The sequence below is a fragment of the Penicillium arizonense genome (genome assembly GCF_001773325.1).
Source record: "Penicillium arizonense strain CBS 141311 chromosome Unknown PENARI_contig004, whole genome shotgun sequence".
NCBI lineage: Eukaryota > Fungi > Ascomycota > Eurotiomycetes > Eurotiales > Aspergillaceae > Penicillium > Penicillium arizonense.
Window position 1 is genome coordinate 184,327 of NW_019173281.1, and position 19,479 is coordinate 203,805.

Genomic DNA, 19,479 nt, shown 5'->3' on the forward strand with positions numbered 1-19,479 from the left:
AGATTACCTAATGCTCGGCATGTTCTGGTAACTATGAGGGCATACAACACATCCATTGATTCGAATGATAGACTCTCTACGGTATACTGCTCGGAACTAGATATTGCGTTGATTAAAATATCACACTGCCGGTGTTTTTCGATGTACATGTTGGCTTATCTATACAATAACCGCAACATTGGAAGCCAGAATATATACACGGAGCAGACGGCGAGAACTTTTTAGACTCACAACATAAGCTTACCCTTCAAGTGGAGACTAGTGTAGCTTGGACCTTTTACTGTAGTCCCACTGATGCATGCCAAGGTCTGAAATAGAAATTTTATCATTATCCCATATCATTGATCTGACATTACGGCCCAGATAAAAGACTGAAGAAGTAGATACCGAGGATGGCTACCTCAAAAGACAAAGTGTTCAATACATCATGTTAGAAATCGCAAGGCTGTGCTAAAAAGAAGAAACTGCGTTGTTGCAGGGCCCTGTTTGGGAACATAGATAGATCATTGGCTTAGAAGGTACTCCACAGCACCTTGCACACTGCCACCGGACCGGCGTAGTGCCTCAATATTCCGTTCAAACTCAAAGAAACCCATATCGTTCAACTGACGGAGCTGGTCAGCGTACCGCTCCTCTGGAGGTCGGTTGTCTGGAGGCTGAGGGGCACCAAAGCCACCAAAGCCACCACCACCCAGCATCGCGGCCAGAGGGTTTGCACCGGCACCTTCTCCGCCTTGTCCGCCCATACCCTGCATCATCTGAGATAGAAGCGCAGGATCGCGGAGGAAAGGATTTTGTTGGGGGTTGAAAGGGTTCATGCCACCCTGACCAGCACCAGCGTTGCCGAAGAGAGCCGGGTTAAGCAGAGAGGCGAATGGGTTTTGAGCCTGCTGGTTCTGTCCCTCGGTAGTGGATCGATCCGTAGTGCCTTGTGTACCCTCTGGCTGAGTGGTGCCTGTAGCAGCTGGGGAAGGAGCGCCAAAGGGGTTACCTCCAGCTCCAAAGAGGGCAGAAAAGGGGTTCCCAGGAGGGTTCTGAGGCATCTGTCCGAATGGGTTGTCTGAGGCATTTTGTTGAGAGCCTTGGTTTTCCGGGGCAGTCGTGTTGGTCACTCCCGGGGCGGGGAATGCGCTTTCACCACCGCCCATTCCACCACCACCCATGGCCCGTTGCATTTGCATCATTTGGCGAATCGAATTGGGGTCGGTCAACATCCGGCGGAACTCGGGGCTTTCGAACATTTGGCGCACTCCAGGTCCCATGTCGCGGAGCATGGGGTTCTGCTGGATCATCATGTCGATCATAGCGGGGTTCTGCAGGGCTTCATTGATGGACGATTGGAATTGAGGGTTTTCGAGCATGTTCAGCATCGACTCGCTATCGGGAGGAGGTCCCATCTATAATAAGAAAGTCAGCATCCTATAAGGATAGGCAGTTCCACTGATGTCACGATATCACGATATCACTCACCCCACCATCAGGACCAAAGAGGCCTGCACCAGGAAGCTGCGCAAAACCGGCATAGCGCGCACCAGTCAAACCAGCAAGAGGATTGTTTCCAGTACCAGCAGCGAGGTTGGTTGGGACACCAGCCGCCGCCGGACTTGGGGTACCCGTGGCCGCAGTAGTAGGCTGAGCAGCTGCATTCTGGCGCTGTTGGTTACTCTGGGCACTCTTCACCAAGTGAATAGTGTGGCCATCCTTAATTTTGTAGGACTCTAGTGTCTCGTTATCTTTCAGAACCCGACCCGAGTAGATCAAGCGCTGACGCTCTGCGGGGGTATCGGCGTATTCGGAAGTCGAGAGCTTCTGCTTGAGATCCGACACCAGAGTAGTGAGCGGAAGAGTCAAGCTGTATTTGGCGTCGGTCGATGATTTGACAGTGAAGGTGATGGGAGCCTCCTCTGTGGCAGCCGTCTCGTCGGCCATGGTTGAGGTATGTATGATGATAGAGGTGGGGTGGGGTGATCAGGCGATGACAGATAAGGGGGGCCGAAAACACAAGCAAGTAGGGTGAATGATAGAAGATATCTCAAATTCACACGAATTGAAGAAAAAAAGTCCAGGCAAGTGAAGGCAAGAAGACCGTCTATGCGGAGGGAGGTGCTCCAACTGATCCCCCGTTCGGTTCGACCGCCTTCTGCCTGCAGCCACCGCACGTGACAAGTCACGTGGAGTAGCTACCACACCACAAAGTGAGTTTTTCCCTCTTCTTTTCCCCATTCGACTACACGGCATCATCTCTCTTCCGTGGCCCTGTGGATTTGAGGAGTATTTCTCTACCTTGACTCCACCCAGCAGCGATGGGACTGATGTAATATTCATACCCCCTGGACTGCAATTGCATGTACAAAAGCTTCGCGTCTTTTCTACCGGGCAACCGATAGCTAGTCGCCCACTATGGCTACCACTTCGCATATGTTTATGTACTCCCTGACGATCCAGCCTCCAACTGCAATCACCCAAGCCATTCTGGGCCAGTTTGCAGGTACCAAGGAACAGCAGATCGTCACCGCGTCAGGTTCGAAATTGACCATCCATCGGCCTGACCCGGCACAGGGCAAGATCACACCAATCTTTTCACAAGATGTTTTCGGTATCATCCGCTCTCTGGCAGCTTTTCGCCTAGCTGGTAGCAACAAAGGTATGTTCTTTTTATTGCCCTTGCCATCTTACGAGTTCAACTTAGTGATTCTTCAAGCTTCCCGGGCAGCACGGTCCTTCTCCGAACCAATCCCTTGAACGAGGGTGGAAGCCTGCCCTGGACAGCGATGTTGATCAACGCTCTCTTTCGGACTGTGCTGAGACATTTTAGATTACATCATCATCGGCTCGGACTCGGGTCGCATCACTATCATTGAATACGTCCCATCCCAGAACCGCTTCAACCGCATCCACTTGGAGACATTCGGGAAGTCTGGAGTTCGTCGGGTGATTCCAGGACAATACCTCGCGGTGGATCCGAAGGGACGTGCTTGTCTCATTGCTTCCGTGGAGAAGAACAAGCTGGTCTATGTTCTGAACCGAAACTCGCAGGCAGAGCTTACAATCTCTTCGCCGCTGGAAGCACACAAGCCACAGACCTTGGTATTTGCCATGGTCTCACTGGATGTCGGCTATGAGAACCCTGTCTTCGCCGCCCTTGAAGTGGATTACTCGGAATCGGACCAGGACCCAACTGGTCAAGCCTTCGAGGAAGTCGAGAAGGTCTTGGTCTATTACGAGCTTGATCTTGGTCTGAACCATGTTGTTCGCAAGTGGTCTGACCCTGTCGACCGCACGGCATCCATGCTCTTCCAGGTTCCCGGAGGAGCCGATGGCCCCAGCGGTGTTTTGGTGTGCGCCGAGGACAACGTTACCTACCGGCACTCCAACCAGGACGCGTTCCGCGTTCCCATCCCTCGCCGCAGTGGAGCTACAGAAAACCCCGAACGTAAGCGTTCGATTGTTTCAGGAGTCATGCACAAGATGAGAGGAGCTTTTTTCTTCCTTCTCCAAACCGAGGATGGTGATCTTTTCAAGTTGACCCTGGAAATGGTCGAGGATGACAATGGTCAACCCACTGGTGAGGTGAAGAGTCTGAAGATCAAGTACTTCGACACTGTCCCTGTCGCAACCAGCCTTTTGATCCTCAAGAGCGGTTTCCTTTACGTCGGAAGTGAATCTGGCAACCACAACTTCTACCAGTTTGAGAAGCTTGGCGATGATGACGAAGAGACCGAGTTCTCCAGCGATTCCTTTTCAGCTGATCCCTCGGTTCCTTGTGCCCCCGTCTACTTCAAACCCCGCGGGGCAGAGAACGTCAACCTCATGGAGAGCATGAACTCTCTAACACCTCTTATTGACAGTAAAATTGTCAACTTGAGCGAGGATGATGCGCCTCAAATTTACACAATTTGTGGCACTGGAGCTCGCAGTTCATTCCGAACCCTGAAGCATGGACTTGAGGTGTCAGAGATCGTCGAGTCCGACCTTCAGCAAGTACCCTCTGCTGTCTGGACGACAAAGTTGACTCGCTCCGACGAGTTCGACACATACATTATTCTCTCCTTTGCCAACGGCACCCTTGTCCTGAGCATTGGAGAAATTGTCGAAGAGGTCTCGGACACTGGGTTCCTATCCACAGCACCCACTCTGGCAGTTCAACAACTCGGTGAAGATACTCTGCTCCAAGTTCATCCCCGAGGGATTCGTCACATCCTCGCCGATCGCAGGGTCAATGAGTGGCCCGCTCCGCAACATCGGTCTATCGTTGCTGCAGCCACCAACGAACGTCAAGTCGCTGTGGCGCTCAGCTCTGGTGAAATTGTCTACTTTGAGATGGACGCAGATGGAACACTGGCTGAGTATGATGAGCGCCGACAAATGTCCGGCACAGTCACCTGCCTCAGTCTGGGCGAGGTTCCTGAGGGCCGCATGCGAAGCTCTTTCCTCGCTGTCGGATGCGATGACTCCACTGTCCGCATTCTCAGCCTCGATCCCGACTCAACGCTCGAGAACAAGTCCGTTCAAGCTTTGACGTCTGCACCATCAGCCCTCAACATCATGGCAATGGCTGACTCTAGCTCTGGAGGCAAGACCCTCTATCTTCACATCGGTCTTTATTCCGGTGTCTACCTCCGCACCGTCTTGGACGAGGTGACTGGTGAGCTTTCAGATACCAGAACACGTTTCATCGGAGCCAAGCCTGTGAAACTGTCTCAAGTATCGGTCAAGGGCCAAACGGCCGTCTTGGCACTAAGCGCCCGTCCCTGGTTGGGATACTCTGACGTTCAAACCAAGAGCTTCATGCTTACACCCTTGGACTATGTCGGACTCGAATGGGGATGGAATTTCTCCAGTGAGCAATGTGTAGAGGGAATGATCGGCATTCAAGGTCGCAACCTACGGTACGTGATCCATTTATCCCCAATTCACCACCCCCAAAACATTCGATTATATGATGAGAACGGATATCCGAACAATCATGTGGATCCAAATCTTTTATATTTAATTCCAATTGTTCCTGCTGAGATCGAACCCCTTCATCCCTCATGACTTCCAGCCCCTGGATTATGGCATGGTGCTGACTTCAAATAGGATTTTCTCTGTCGAAAAGCTCGACAACAACATGCTCCAAGAGTCAATTCCCCTATCTTACACTCCTCGCCGCTTTGTGAAACATCCCGAGCAACCCCTGTTCTATGTTATTGAATCCGACAACAATGTTCTCTCCCCTGCTACACGCCAGAGACTCATCGAGGATTCTCAGGGTCGCAATGGCGAGAATGCTGAGCTCCCACCTGCAGAGTTTGGCTACCCGCGAGGCACTGGACATTGGGCTTCTTGCGTTCAAGTGGTGGACCCGATCTCCACCAAGTCTGTAGTCCATACCCTTGACCTCGAAGACAATGAGGCAGCCGTCAGCCTTGCCGCAGTTCAGTTTTCCAGCCAGGATGACGAAACATTCCTCGTTGTCGGCACTGCCAAAGACATGACAGTCAGCCCTCCCTCGTCTGCCTGTGGTTTTATCCACATATATCGATTCCAGGAGGATGGCCGGGAGTTGGAATTCATCCACAAGACCAAGGTTGATGAGCCTCCTCTCGCTCTCCTTGGCTTCCAGGGCCGTCTTCTGGCGGGTATTGGCCCCGTCCTCCGTGTGTACGACCTGGGCATGAAGCAACTTCTCCGCAAATGCCAGGCTCCCGTTGTTCCCAAGACCATTGTCGGTCTCCAGACACAGGGAAGCCGAATTGTCGTCAGCGACGTTCGTGAAAGTGTCACCTACGTTGTCTACAAGTATCAGGAGAACATTTTGATTCCGTTCGCGGATGATGCCGTCGCACGCTGGACCTCGGCCACAACTATGGTCGATTACGAAACCACGGCAGGTGGTGACAAGTTTGGAAACCTATGGCTGCTGCGTTGCCCCAGCAAGATCTCAGAGGAAGCCGATGAGGATGGATCTGGTGCCCACCTCGTTCACGAAAAGGGTTATCTGCATGGGACACCCCACCGTCTCGAGTTGATGATTCACTACTACGCTCAAGACATTCCCACCAGCTTGCACAAGACCCAGCTGGTGGCTGGTGGCCGTGACATTGTTGTCTGGACCGGCTTCCACGGCACAATCGGAATGTTTGTTCCTTTTGTCAGTCGCGAGGATGTCGACTTCTTCCAGAGTCTGGAGACACTATTGGCCTCTCAGACCCCGCCTCTGGCTGGACGCGACCACATGATGTACCGCAGCTACTATGCGCCCGTGAAGGGCGTTATCGATGGAGATCTATGTGAACAGTATCTCCTGCTGCCTAATGACACGAAGATGATGATGGCGGGTGAACTTGACCGCTCTGTTCGCGAGATCGAGCGCAAGATTTCGGTAGGTTCTTTGATCTCTCACATTCGTATAACATCCGACTAATCTTCATTAGGACATGCGAACACGGGTGGCGTATTGATTTCTGGTTGGCTGGCGTCTACTGATGGCGTTCTTTTGCTGCCCTATGTACGGGCTTCAGATACCTAAGTACTTGTTAATGATACCGACCATGTGGCTCTGACCGCATACGACTGATACCCAGACCGAGGTCCACCTCGAATTTCCACCTAGTTCCCATCTCCCCGGCCTTGGCCATTTAGACTCCAGTCGTCTCTTGCCTCGCTCGGTCTGCCGCTTTCATCGGCTAATCTTGAGCTGGATGCATCCCGGTCACTATAAGTGCCGGCTTGTACGAGACAAGAAGAAGTGTGAAAACGCGTCGACGCTTTTTGAGTACGATTTGATTCGCATTGCACTACGGATCTGCGTCGTAATTTATCAGTCGGGACATCTCTGTAAACATGTTAGCATTAATGGAACAACTTTGTATTCTCACAATTTTCTTTTCGCTCCAAGGCTTTAAGCAAACCATAGGGGGTACTTGAGCCAACCATAGACAACCTAGATCGAAGGAAGATGCAATGTCGGCATACAAAAAGCGTATTGGCATGTCTCAAGATATACCTTCTCCTGTAGAATATACTTGTTATATCGTTCGTGGATTTCTATATAAAATACCCCACCGTTCAAGTTAAATGGTGATAGTCACCTGATCCTACCCATCCAGCCACAGACAATGCCAGCCCAACATCCACACCGAGATGGGATTGCGCAATTCGATCTCAGGGTTTTCTCCTTTCATTCCGTCATTCCACTCCGACACGCCGAAAAAGCTGCCCACTCGGCCCAGGATGAGCTCGGTTATGGTCGGAAATTTCTGGAGCCTCCCGAAACTAGGCCGAGAATCCGTTTGTTTCCCTCGGGAAACCTCATCGCGACAATGACTATTGAAGTCCAAGACTGCAGGAGGTCCTCAGCAGAATGCTACATGTTTGTAGATCAGATATTCGAGATGCTTTGAAATCGATCCTGATCGGCTAAACTAAGTTCAGCCGACATTCACCATGATTGGCCACTTCGAACACAACATTTGAGGCCCTTTGGCTCTGGTATGCCGAGTGGAGACTCGAAGGGCGTGCATGTCGCTGCAAGGCGCGCTCCACTTCTTGACTAGCTTGTTACGTCTTGTCTCCAGGACAGGCGAGGGACATCGCTTAGCCATGGTCACGAAAGGCATCTCTGGTGGAAAAGTGTGGAAATACCAAGCCTCAGTCTATTCTTGGCTTTAGTGGACATTTCGGGAAAATGCACTTGAACTGGTTGGACGAGTTGAACTGGAGCGGAATGTCAATCCAAGGGCGTGAGGGTCGGCTGCTGGCATCCGTGCAGCCAATCACTTGCATGGCTCTGCACCTCCGATGACTCTCTGGCTGGGCTTTCCTTATCCTGGTTCCTACACGAGCTCACTTTTGGGGAGCTACACGTGGACGTCATAGAAGTCAAATATGCCTTAATCGTGTGGCTTGTGACTCATTGTCCTGATTTGTAAGACCTGAAGGCTGAGATGTGAATGTTCACATTGCTGCATTTCCTATATAAAACGGGAACCTCCACATTGTCTCCATCGCGGTTGTCGACGGCTCCACTGTCTACTTTTTCCTTTCCCCGTTATTTTTCTACTTATACTCCGAGCCCCAAGTCTTGATCTTGTGATTTCTGATCTTCTGATATTCATTTTCGGAGCTGCGTTGCTCCTTCAGTAGGACAAAGCTCCTGTTTCCCTGTGACACGGTGAGACGATGTCGGCTACGTCGATTATCAGCTCGGGCTCAGAGACCCTGGATGCGTGGACTCGTCGCTCGCCGCCCAAAATCCGAATTGACCTGTCGGGCCAAAAGCCTGGTTTGGTCAATTCATACACGACTGCGGAAAGCATTGATGGCACTGCTACCATCACTGTTGAACAAGACACGCGTTTTGATAGCATCGAAATTGTCTTTGAAGGTACATAACGCAAGACCCTGCGTATCAGCCAAAACTAATGCTGTAACAGGCACGTCACGAACAATAGTAGAGCGTGCATCATGCCCTGGCCGTACAGGATCGCAACAGGTGTTCCTCAAGTTGCGCCAACCAATTGATGAGACGGAATATCCCGCCCCTCGTGTGCTAGAGGCCGGTCGTTCATACCAATATCCCTTCACCTTCGTCGTCCCAGACTACTTGCTACCACAGGTCTGCACGCACGCCAAGAACAATGCCCACATTGAACGATCCCACACCCTGCTCCCACCGACCTTGGGAGATCCCATGCTCGCCAGCAATGGCAAGACACTACTGGATGACATGGCACCAGACATGGCACAGATTGCTTACATCATTCGCGTATCCGTGCTGAAGAAGCAACAGAATGGAAACGCACTCAAGTCTCTCGGCGCCGTGGCCAAGAAGATCCGTGTCATCCCAACTGTCGACGAGGAGCCTCCCGTAGAGATTCCCCCAAACTCCTCCCTATGCACGCGCAAAGAGAAGAGCGTGAAGCGGGGGACCCTGCGGGGCAAGCTTGGCCGGCTTGTCGCTGCGTCATCTCAGCCCAAGCCTATCCAATTGCTTCCTCCAAGCTGCGAGCCGAAGGATACTGTCAGCACCGTGGCCACCGTGAACCTGCGCTTCGATCCTATTGCAGATGAGAAGCCACCCCGCCTGGGTTCGATGACAAGCAAACTCCGCGCAAACACCTTTTTCAGCTCTTCCCCATGGGAAGATTTCCCCAGCTCGACTGGCATGCCCTTTGCTCAAATCGGCCGCGGTCTCTACACCGAGAACGTGCATCTCTCCACCATGTGCGTGGCATCAGCACAGTGGACCAAACAATCAACAAACGATTCCCTCCGCCGTGACTCCACAGACTCATCCTCTTCAGCAGGCTCAGTCGATTCAACCGGCCCATCCTCTGAATTCGCCGGAAACACCTATTACACTGCATCAGTCGTCATCCCAATCACCCTCCCCAAATCCAAAGCTTTCGTCCCAACCTTCCACACTTGTCTAATGTCCCGCACCTACGCCCTGGACCTCTCACTATCCTATCACACTCCCGCGGCAAACGTCATCACACCCACCATCTCCCTGAGCATCCCTGTCCAATTCACCAGCCAAACAAAATATGCCGAGTCTTTCAAATCTTCTCTCGGTGTGACTGTCACACAGGAAGAGCTGGATGAATTCTTCCACCCTCGCAACGTCACCTCTCCTGTCAACTTCACTGATAGCCCTGCCAGAGATGTCGTTGTTGATGTGGATCTCGCCCCACCCGAGTATTCGGAGAGAATTGGTGCTCGGGCGTCGCGGACTGTGCGAGCTGCTAATTAATCGGAGTCGACTCCGATTGTTTGTGAAATGTCAACTGATACCCCTAATACCATTGGCTTATGAAAAGTTTTTCCTGCATGGCGTCTACAGCATTTTGCATTTCTTTCAGATTTTCTGTCATTTCTATCATTTCTATCATGTTTATCATTTTTGGCTTTTGTTTGAATATACCCATTGTCAATCACCTGTTCAACGTTTGCACAAAAGCATGTTCCTTATGTTGTTTCTTGTACGTATTTTAAATACTTTACCTTTTATTTGTTTGATTCCACTATATACATCCTTCCAGCCCGGTTAGTGTATTCTCACTACTGAAGTGAATTTCTAGCTTGAGGTACACACAGGCCTGAACCATACCACAGCCATGTGTCCCCACAAGCGCAATCCATTCGAGCAAAGTATGCAGTATCCCCTTCAGGCATCTATTTCAACATAAGAACCTCATAAATCTATTCACTAGACAAAATATCTCCTAAAACACTCCGTGCCATCATGGCACTCAGTTCTCAGGAATCGGTGCATTCGAAGCATCAACGCCAGCATTCCACCGATACTTCGAAGCAGGGTGATCCGCACGCGGGCCAGACTGGCCGGGCTCAGAGTACAAATTCTCACGGTATGTTCCCTTGGGCACGGCATAATCGTCCCAGAAGAGGCCTCGTCGGCGCAACTCAGGAATTAAATGGTCGATGATGTCCTTGAATGAGCCGGGCTTGACAACATATGCCTTTAAAAGTTAGCCACAATACCACCATCAACCCAGTTGACACAGATCTTACCAGGTTGAATCCGTCCACATCGGCTTCTTCCACCCAACGCTCCATGTTATCAGCAACCTGAGCAGCCGTACCAACGGGAGTAGCTCCCAAACCACCAACAGTGATATGTTGTCCAACAGTAGCCTTGGTCCACTTAGCCACCTCAGGAGTAGCCTTCGACCAACCCTCAACAGCAGAGCTATAAACGAATCAGTCTCAACACAACAAAAGCACAAACACAGAAAGGAAAAGCAGTGGCAACATACCGAATAGCATTACTCTCAACATGCCTCAACTCCTCATCATCCCCATACTTATCCAAATCAATCCCAGTCCATCCCCCAAACAAAGCCAAAGCCCCATCAATAGACCCCAAACTGCGGTAATACTCAAACTTCGTGCGCGCCTCCTCCTCCGTCTTCCCAAGAACAGGACAAAGCAAAGCAAGGAACTTGATACTGCGTGGATCGCGACCAAACTCAGTCGCCGCCAACTCCCGAATCTCCTTGACATTCTTCGCTACAACGGAGGGACTATGTCCAGCCACGAAGATAGCTTCAGCATGTTGAGCCGCGAATGTCTTACCAGCCTTTGAAGTCCCTGCTTGAAGGATGACGGGTGTGCGTTGGGGACTCGGTTGTGTGAGATGTGGTCCCGGGACGTTGAAGTATTTGCCTTCATGGTTGATTTGGCGGACGCCACTTGGGTCGGTGTAGATTCCTCGTTCGCGGTCGCGGATTACTGCGTCCTGGCGCCAGGAGGATTCCCAGAGTTTGTAGGTTACTTTGATGTATTCTTCAGCGACGGCATAGCGGTCGTCGTGCTGGTGATTTGTAAGTTCGGTTCTGGAGCAGTACAAGTCAGTGGGCAACATACGTGTGGTTGTTCGGCTTGACCCATGTTACGTGCGGCAGAGTCGAGATATCCAGTGACGACCTGGGAATTATTAATATTTCTTCGCGGGATAGTTGCTTGCGCAAACCAGATATGATACTCACATTCCATCCAAGACTATCCGATCACATCAGTTAGCAAGACAGCTTTGATATAGTATCAAAATGCACATACCGTCCTTTCGTCAAATGATCAACCGTAGACAAACGTCGAGCAAGATGATACGGCTGCTCATAAGTCGTAGTGACTGTAACTCCAAACCCAATATTCTTCGTTACAGCCGCCATAGCCGGAACAACAGCCAATGGCTCATTCACAGGCCACTGTGCACCGGAAATAGCTGCAGGGTCTAGGTTTCTCGGTCCTTTGTAGACATCGTATCCTCCTGTAAAGCAGTCGTTTAGCCTCAAACCTTATCATACACCGGACACTACCAACCTAGAACATCCGCAATGAAAATGCCATGGAATTTGGCCGATTCGAGTAACTGTGCAAGCTCAGTCCAGTGCTCTAAATCATTGAAGCGATGCGATTCGTCTTCGGGGTGGCGCCATAGTCCCGGGGATTGATGGCCACTACCTGTATAGATTGTTAGGGGTAGTGTTAATCTTGAGTTCCTTTGGGTTTGGCGTACACATTTCCACGAAGGCATTGAGGATAAGTGACTTGTGCGGTTTCACATCTGATGCATTTGAAGCCATTTTGTGTTTTCGGTCGGATATTCAAGCTTGAGATATTAAAAGAGGCAAGACTATAATCTACAATTCCAAATTAAATTCAAATCCAAAGAACAAATGAGGGTTGAGGGCCTTTAAGAGAATAGGGACGTCATATAAGTTGCACATGTATACTTCCATATTCTCCATAACATCAAAGTGGGCCGGGATGGCGCGATGGAGATCGGAGGGGCGCGAAGTATACCAGCTGCTCTTATTGGCCCCGACTTGATTATACTCGACAACCCCAGACAATCCGTGGCTGTTCTGGTCCCTCTCGCCCGAGAGATTCGGTCTTTGGTGGTGATGTGATTTCATAAAATTAGGAACCGTTCCCCTTTCCTTACGGTTAGCTCGATGAATATTGGTCCACTGGTCTACCCAGATAAGCAACTTATTTTTGGGAATCTGTAGAACTACATAATCTAGATTTGCATTTCTACGTAGCTTCAGACATTACCATCTATTTATCTCGCTTTTCAGTGATATCAAGTACTTGAGCTGCGAGTCAATCTATCTACTTAGATCTGCACAAATCTTTATCTTCACAACATACGTGTCTTAAACTCAAAATGTAGCCCTTTAGCGCCAGAACAAAGCACCTAATCGCCAGCATAAATGAAGCCATTGTGGACCCTATCGAAATCACTTCTGACGAAAGGCCACGGATTCTACTGTAACGCCCTGTCCATAAGACTGGAGACATTACATCAAACGAACACCCTTAAGCATTGATCGGCCCCAGTCCCATGCTCTCGGTACCATGTGCTGATCATACGCTGAAGTCTGAACTTATATATCATTCCATATCTCGGTGGTTTCCTTCGTGAAAATTTATCTCCCAATTTTCCTGAGCTGTGAGCTCTCTATACTGCATAATGTCGAACTTGTACGTTCGCGAGGGCATTTCAAGTGTCCAGCCACCACTATCGCAGGCTGTTGGATATATTGTTGTCGTCGCGATTGGTGTCATCATTGCCCTAGGTAAGTATATCTATCCCTTGATTTTGAGGTCTAAGCTAATAGTTGCCAGTCATGATGCTCATCACCAAAGTGTTGAAGAAAACCACCGGAGAAGATAACAAGAAGACTGAAATGTATGAATTTCACCGTTCAAATCCCAACACAGACTGACCCAGAGAACAGGTTCATGACAGCAAATCGCACTGTTCGCACGGGTCTTACTGCGTCAGCCGTGATATCGGTAAATCCCCTCCCTGGGACGTCGAAACAATACTAACAAAAGTGGTCAACATAGTCATGGCTCTGGTCAACAGCCTTGCTCGGCTCATCTTTTGTTGGTTATGATTATGGTGTTGCCGGTCCATTCTGGTTTGCTGCTGGTTGCAGTCCGATGATTGTGTTCTTCGCGTTGCTGGGAATCTCTTGTAAACGGAAGATCCCAGAAGCACATACCTCGCTTGAAGTTGTTCGAATTCGATATGGTAAGTTGTCTTCAAGAACCCTCGTTGAAGTTGACATTATCTGACATTGGCCGGAAATTTAGGACGTGTCGCCCATGTTGTTTTCATGATTTTGTGTTTGGTGAACAATATCTTTGCTTGTGCCAACATGTTGCTTGGTGCTGCTGCTGTCATTACTGCTGTGTAAGGATTACTGCACTACCATGATTGTCACCTCGCTAACTCATGATTCTAGTACCGGAATGCACATTATAGCTGCGACATTCTTGTTGCCAGTCGGAGTGACAGTCTATACATTTGTTGGTGGTATCAAAGCAACGTAAGTGAACTTATCCTCTCATGCATAGACCTACTAACACTGGCAACAGCTTCTTAACTGATTATTTCCACACGGCAATTATCATGATCATCGCCTGCTACTTTTCGGTGAAGGCCTTTTCTATTGAAGAAGTTGGATCTGTGGGCAATCTATTCGAACTTGTCCAGGCAGCTGCACAACGTCATCCAGTTTCTGGTAATCAGGATGGGACTTATTTGACTATGACATCGAAGGGTGTAAGTTCAAACCCATATACTTTTTCGAAAGCATCCTCAGTAACTATCTACTAGGCAATTCTTTTTGGAATCCTCCACACCCTTGGCAACTTTGGTCTAGTCATTGTGAGCAGTATATACTTCCTACTCTCAACATTTCTAACTTTCTCTAGATGGACACGAGTTATTTTATCAAAGCTTTCTCCGCCTCACCCGCTGCAGTAGTTCCCGGATATACCATTGGTGGAATTGCCTACTTCGCCATTCCATGGGGCCTCGGAACAGTGATGAGCTCCATTGCCTTGGGGCTCGAGAACCAACCCAATTTCCCAACCTTCCCTCGGGTAAGCAGTTCTCCCCATATACAAACAAACGAAACAACATCTAACTAGGCCGACAACCTATAGAGAATGACCACATCAGAGGTCAGCGGCGGCCTGGTTCTCCCCTATGCAGCAATTACAATGGCAGGCAAAGGCGGCGCAGCAGCAGTGCTCCTCATGACATTCATGGCATGCACATCAACGCTCTCAGCCCAAGTAATCGCCGTTAGCTCAATCCTCAGCTTCGACGTATATCGCGAGTATTTCAAGAAAAAGGCGACAGACCGCGACCTGATTCGATCCAGCCATTTTGGCGTCATTTTCTTTGCTGCTTTCTCTGCTGGCTTTAGTACCATGCTCCACTACGTGGGCATAGATTTAGGCTGGACACTATACATGCTCGGTATATCAATGCCTCTCTCTTTCTCTTTCACGCAAACAACACTAACAACTCCCTCTCGCAGGCGTCGTAACCTGCCCCGGAATCTTCCCAATGATATTCACAATCCTCTGGAAACGCCAAAGCAAAGCAGCAGCCATCCTGTCCCCAGTCCTCGGACTGGCAACAGGACTAGCAGTCTGGCTTGGAACAGCCTCACACTTCGGCGGCGAAGTATCTGTCGCATCAACAGGCGAAGTCCTCCCCTGTCTCTACGGCACGGTGGCGTCATGCATGTCCCCAATCATATACTCCGTCCTAATCACGCTTGTCAGACCGCAGAATTATAACTGGGATGATTTCAAGAAGGAGAAACTCGCGCTTGAGAAGATCGAGAGTGATTTGACTACTGTGCATCACGACCATGTTCCGCAAGCTGGGAATGAGAGTCTTGAAGATGGAGGTCATGGGCCTGAGAGCAAGGAATTGAAGCGATGGGGCCGCATTGCTGCTGTTTGGGCTGCGGCGACGTTTTTCGGTCATTGGGTTATTTGGCCATTGCCAATGTTCGGATCAAGGTATATTTTCGGGAAAAGAGTATGTCTCATTAAGGATGCTGTACGTTTTTGCATTTGCTGATGACTGCGCAGTTTTACACGGCCTGGGTTGTTGTTGCCATTATCTGGCTCTGGCTTAGTATGCTCGTCGCTATTTTCTATCCTATTTTTGATGGTGGTATTCAGCAGATTCGCGATGTCTATCGTGGACTGAGAGGACGGGATAATATCGCTGGTACTGTCGCTAGTCAAGAGAAGGGTGGAACCAGTGCTTCGCCTTCTGCTGGGTCTATCAGCGATGCTACACGCACCGGGGATGTTCAAGAAATCAAGGGTTGATCTTGCAAATGGTCGATGTGGAATCGCTTAGCGGAGAAGGATAATTGATGATGTTTGTTGAGTTCTACAATGTCTTGGTTTAGATTTCGATGATGTTACATGTACTTATTCTAATATTAACGTTATATGTTACGTTTCAAGATTCACTTGGCAAATCATGTACTACAACTATCCAGGAGACTTCTTACAAGATTCAAAAATCTTTCTTATTCAGTAAACTCATCCTGTGCGACTAGATACAAAAGCTAGGAGCAGATCCCATCACCATCAAGGTGATCTAGACAGCCCGCACAATGTAAAGAGTCCCAAATTCCACTCCATGTGTTAGCGAAAGTATGTCCAGTGGACTAAAATATCAACAAAGAAGATAGAAATAAATCAGAAGCCAGCCTTGAGGTTGTCGTACTTGGAGGCAGGGTAGCTCAGCTGATTCTCGCTCTTGTCCAGAGCGCCAGTGCCTCCAAGGTTATTCACAACCTACAAAGGTCAAAGTCAGTAAAATGATCAAATGTGGAATATGGATGAAACATACCGTGGTGACCAAACTGTCAGCACCTGTCTTGTCACCGCTAAGCTCCCACCACATACCACCACCAAGGCCCTTAGACTTAATGTACTCACCCTTTTGGAGCGCAATCTCAGGGGTGTCATAGCTCATGAATAAGCGCGAGCTTGGGTTGTAGCAGTAGCTAGCGCCTTCCTGGTTCAGATTTGTGACCGCACAGCCGGACTGGGGTAGAGCCTTGTAGTCCCACACACCGTCCTCCCAGCTACCAGAACCGACACCGCTGTAAGATTGGCCAGGACCGTTGGTGTTGGTAAATGACCGGCCGTACAAAGGCATACCTAGGACAATCTTGCGAGAGGCCACTCCGTGCGATGTGTAGTAGTCGATCGCTTGGTCCGTGTTAAAGGGAGTGCTAGCTGGATTGCTGTTAGATGCGTGGAGGTTGGCGTCGTGGCCGGCAACGGTATCCCAGCTTCCGGAGTAGTCGTAGGCCATCAAGTTCCAGAAGTCAAGGTACTGATCCATTTGTGAAAGATGCATTTTCTGGTAGTTAACAGGGCCTAGGATTTGGGTTAGCTTTATCAAGATATCTAGGAATGACACGCACCGGCAGGGGATGCAGTGGTGAGCAAGAAATGGTAGCCTCCTGCGTTGGCTGAGCTGTAGGAATCTAAGGCCTAAGAGAGTTCATAGTTAGCAGAGCTATCAACAAGAGAAGCATAAACTTACCCCACGAAGACGGCGGAGGGTATCGACAAATTGGTCCGCTTCATTATCATTGGCAGGGTACTACCTGATATCAGCATCAAATACTACGAGGAAAGATAGAAAACTCACCTCGAAATCAACATCAATACCGTCAAAGCCCAAGTTCTTCAGCAGCTCGACAGAACTGTCAGCAAACTTCTGGCGTCCAGCCTCAGTCGCAAAGGCAGTTCTAAGGTTGGGAGAATAGGTCCAGCCTCCAATCGACAGAAGAACCTTAAGGTTACGGTTTTTCTTCTTAAGTAGGAAAAGCTGCTTGACACAGCCATAGACATTGTTTCCGGTATCAGACCAGGAATCAGTGGGGTAGTGCTTGTCAGTGTCCGACCAAGTGTCCGACAGGACCACCTCACCCGAGGCTTGGGCATTGGCGAAGGCGTAGAGAACATGGGTCAGTCGCTCGGCGGGAATATCCTGAGGCTGGAAGTTGCGAGCGTAAATGCCCTGATAGTGTTTGGTTAGTTACTCTTATCGAGCATATCAGGATGAGACGCATACCCAGTTCACAAAGTAGGCCACGGAGTGATATCCGGTAACATCGCGAGCAGCAATGTCAGTTGCATTGATCTTGGTCAGGGAAGGGATGTAGGCAGCGTTGGCCAGCCACGCTAGGCCTAACAAAAAAGGAAGGACGAAGTGCATAATGAAGGAGTGTCAAGGTTGTATCTGATGAAAAGACTCGGTCCGGCGAGCGTTAGGAAGAGAGAGTTGTCGAGTGTAAAGTCGAGGAAGGGGAAAATGAGACTATTTGTACTCGAGGTCGACAATTAATTCAACTGATCATTGTGACATACAATAAGCATTATCAACCCCCTCAATACAGATCTCAGACGAGACGCTGCAGCGTAACTACAATAGACCAATAACCTCACTACGCCATTCATCGGGCCAATAGATCACAGTGCATTCCGTCGCATTCTTTAGTCTCGTCCACATGGACCGGATGCCTCCTCGGAGTATCAGTAGGAATGAGGAGGCGCCACTTACATGCCTCCAACTCCGAACAACGGCATGGTAGTCGAGATCGCTAACAGCATGGCCATGTGTGTAACATTCTGAAATCAGGGTTTGATCCGTTATGCCGACTCCAATCTCTGCTCGCGTGGAGGGTGAAGAAATCCCAGCCAATCGGCCAGGGGCCTATCTGGGGATGGGTGACATTGTCATCTGCGAGTCTCGACAGTAGCTCGGGACATGCCTGTTCATGCCGGGATTGGATGGTGCAGCAACATTCTGCTATCAGTTTTTTGGAGTTGGATGTAACTGAGAGGTAGTATTCAAAGCCAAATAGATTGATGCCAGTGAGTTAGCGCTTAGGGGTCTAGGGGGCTAAACCAAATCCACCAAATTAGGGGGAACAGGTACAAGTTTCATGCAGGAACCAGGTCGGCAAGATAAGCCAATGTAACACTCAAACCATGCGACCGGGACATGTGCCATGGAGTGAAGGGGTGAAGATACAAAGTGAATCTGGTGATCTAGGGGGCTCACGTGCCTTATACTTGCCATGTATGTATCTAAGTACTTAACTTATAATTTCTTTGAATGTGACTGAGGCAGAAAATGGTAAGAGATCTTCACTTTACAGTGAACTAGCTCGATATAACTAACCAGGATGCAAATCTAGTCTTTGCCCTATACAACTTCGAAGATGCTACATTCGGATGTACAGTACACCCCGACAAAAGACCGATACCTCACATCCGCCCGGATGAGGCTCCAAGAGGAAAAAGCTCCGACCAAAAATGTTCAGGCATTGGTCTCAAGCACATCCCCAACCATAGCTATTCCCAGTCTGGAGCGATCCAAGAACTTCCCTTCGTCAGCAGCGATCTGCGCGGCAGCATCCGCCGCCGTAACCCTAGCATGGAAAGCCCCAAAAGCAGCCTGATCAGGGAAAGTAAGTTCAGCATAGGCATCGAAGTCGAAGTCCGACTGCTGCCCGCTGAGGACAGTGGCCGGGGTGAGGGCGTTCCGTGTGGTGGCGTCGTCAGGAGGGGTTGTGACTATAGTGCGGGCGATGTAGCTTCGTTTGTGTGATGAAGGGAAACTGTCCCCCGCTAGTTTCTTGACTAGATCCACGTGTGCTTCATAGTGCTTTTTGAAATCTTCCAGTGACAAGCCGGGCTTGCGATAGGCGTAGATGATGGCTGTGATGGGCATTGTTCTGATTGGAGATGTAAATTCAAAGTTGGGTGTTGCAGATCGGACTGGTTGTGTTTGCGATGTGGATTTTGTATGGTTGACAGCTATGAAAATGCGAAGAAAGCCAAATTTATTTCTCGGGGGGATTTGTCTCTTTTTTAGGATTGGCCCCCTGTGTGAGAAGTAGCGAAGCAATGGGGCCAAACTGGTGATTTGTGGAATCCTTGGCAGATTTCTGCCTATCACTCTAATGTTGAATCCAATAGATTTTGTGGCTCGGGTCTGGTGAAATTCTACCTACAAACCAAAAGGCATGGGAACGGGGAGACTCGAGCTGTAAAAAGTGTTGCAATGATTTGGCTAATGCTAAGTTAAAGTAACGGGCCTCAATACAAAAAGAG

General features: G+C 49.5%; 7 protein-coding genes across 7 annotated transcripts; 3 read left to right on the top strand and 4 right to left on the bottom strand.

The window, feature by feature from the left end:
* Positions 1–503: 503 nt before the first annotated feature.
* On the bottom strand, positions 504–1,929 carry PENARI_c004G08907 (ubiquitin domain-containing protein DSK2; the record flags this gene model as incomplete). The annotated part of the gene is made up of 2 exons (XM_022629313.1): positions 504–1,397; positions 1,471–1,929. 2 exons carry the CDS (start codon positions 1,927–1,929, stop codon positions 504–506), a joined length of 1,353 nt encoding a protein of 450 aa, XP_022490723.1.
* Positions 1,930–2,400: 471 nt separating this feature from the next.
* On the top strand, positions 2,401–6,443 carry PENARI_c004G02200 (DDB1/RSE1 family protein; the record flags this gene model as incomplete). Its single annotated transcript, XM_022628971.1, has 4 exons — positions 2,401–2,644; positions 2,816–4,889; positions 5,080–6,364; positions 6,417–6,443. The coding sequence occupies 4 exons, from the start codon at positions 2,401–2,403 to the stop codon at positions 6,441–6,443; spliced, it is 3,630 nt and encodes a 1,209-aa protein (XP_022491020.1).
* A 1,720-nt stretch (positions 6,444–8,163) lies between these two features.
* On the top strand, positions 8,164–9,736 carry PENARI_c004G04628 (arrestin (or S-antigen), N-terminal domain protein; the record flags this gene model as incomplete). Its single annotated transcript, XM_022629094.1, has 2 exons — positions 8,164–8,368; positions 8,418–9,736. 2 exons carry the CDS (start codon positions 8,164–8,166, stop codon positions 9,734–9,736), a joined length of 1,524 nt encoding a protein of 507 aa, XP_022491270.1.
* Positions 9,737–10,235: 499 nt separating this feature from the next.
* Positions 10,236–12,089, bottom strand: PENARI_c004G07934 (LLM class flavin-dependent oxidoreductase; the record flags this gene model as incomplete). The annotated part of the gene is made up of 8 exons (XM_022629262.1): positions 10,236–10,463; positions 10,516–10,693; positions 10,761–11,317; positions 11,371–11,430; positions 11,493–11,505; positions 11,563–11,773; positions 11,827–11,967; positions 12,023–12,089. 8 exons carry the CDS (start codon positions 12,087–12,089, stop codon positions 10,236–10,238), a joined length of 1,455 nt encoding a protein of 484 aa, XP_022490779.1.
* Positions 12,090–12,982: 893 nt separating this feature from the next.
* On the top strand, positions 12,983–15,660 carry PENARI_c004G00772 (sodium:solute symporter family protein; the record flags this gene model as incomplete). The annotated part of the gene is made up of 12 exons (XM_022628901.1): positions 12,983–13,088; positions 13,138–13,201; positions 13,251–13,299; positions 13,363–13,549; positions 13,612–13,711; positions 13,764–13,847; positions 13,897–14,083; positions 14,138–14,188; positions 14,236–14,406; positions 14,470–14,788; positions 14,850–15,361; positions 15,415–15,660. 12 exons carry the CDS (start codon positions 12,983–12,985, stop codon positions 15,658–15,660), a joined length of 2,076 nt encoding a protein of 691 aa, XP_022491258.1.
* Positions 15,661–16,038: 378 nt separating this feature from the next.
* Positions 16,039–17,575, bottom strand: PENARI_c004G09613 (glycoside hydrolase family 18 protein; the record flags this gene model as incomplete). The annotated part of the gene is made up of 6 exons (XM_022629356.1): positions 16,039–16,137; positions 16,193–16,728; positions 16,776–16,845; positions 16,898–16,957; positions 17,006–17,377; positions 17,432–17,575. The coding sequence occupies 6 exons, from the start codon at positions 17,573–17,575 to the stop codon at positions 16,039–16,041; spliced, it is 1,281 nt and encodes a 426-aa protein (XP_022491058.1).
* A 1,107-nt stretch (positions 17,576–18,682) lies between these two features.
* PENARI_c004G03780 (EthD domain-containing protein) lies at positions 18,683–19,096 on the bottom strand (the record flags this gene model as incomplete). Its single annotated transcript, XM_022629052.1, has 1 exon — positions 18,683–19,096. The coding sequence occupies one exon, from the start codon at positions 19,094–19,096 to the stop codon at positions 18,683–18,685; it is 414 nt and encodes a 137-aa protein (XP_022490697.1).
* Positions 19,097–19,479: the final 383 nt, after the last annotated feature.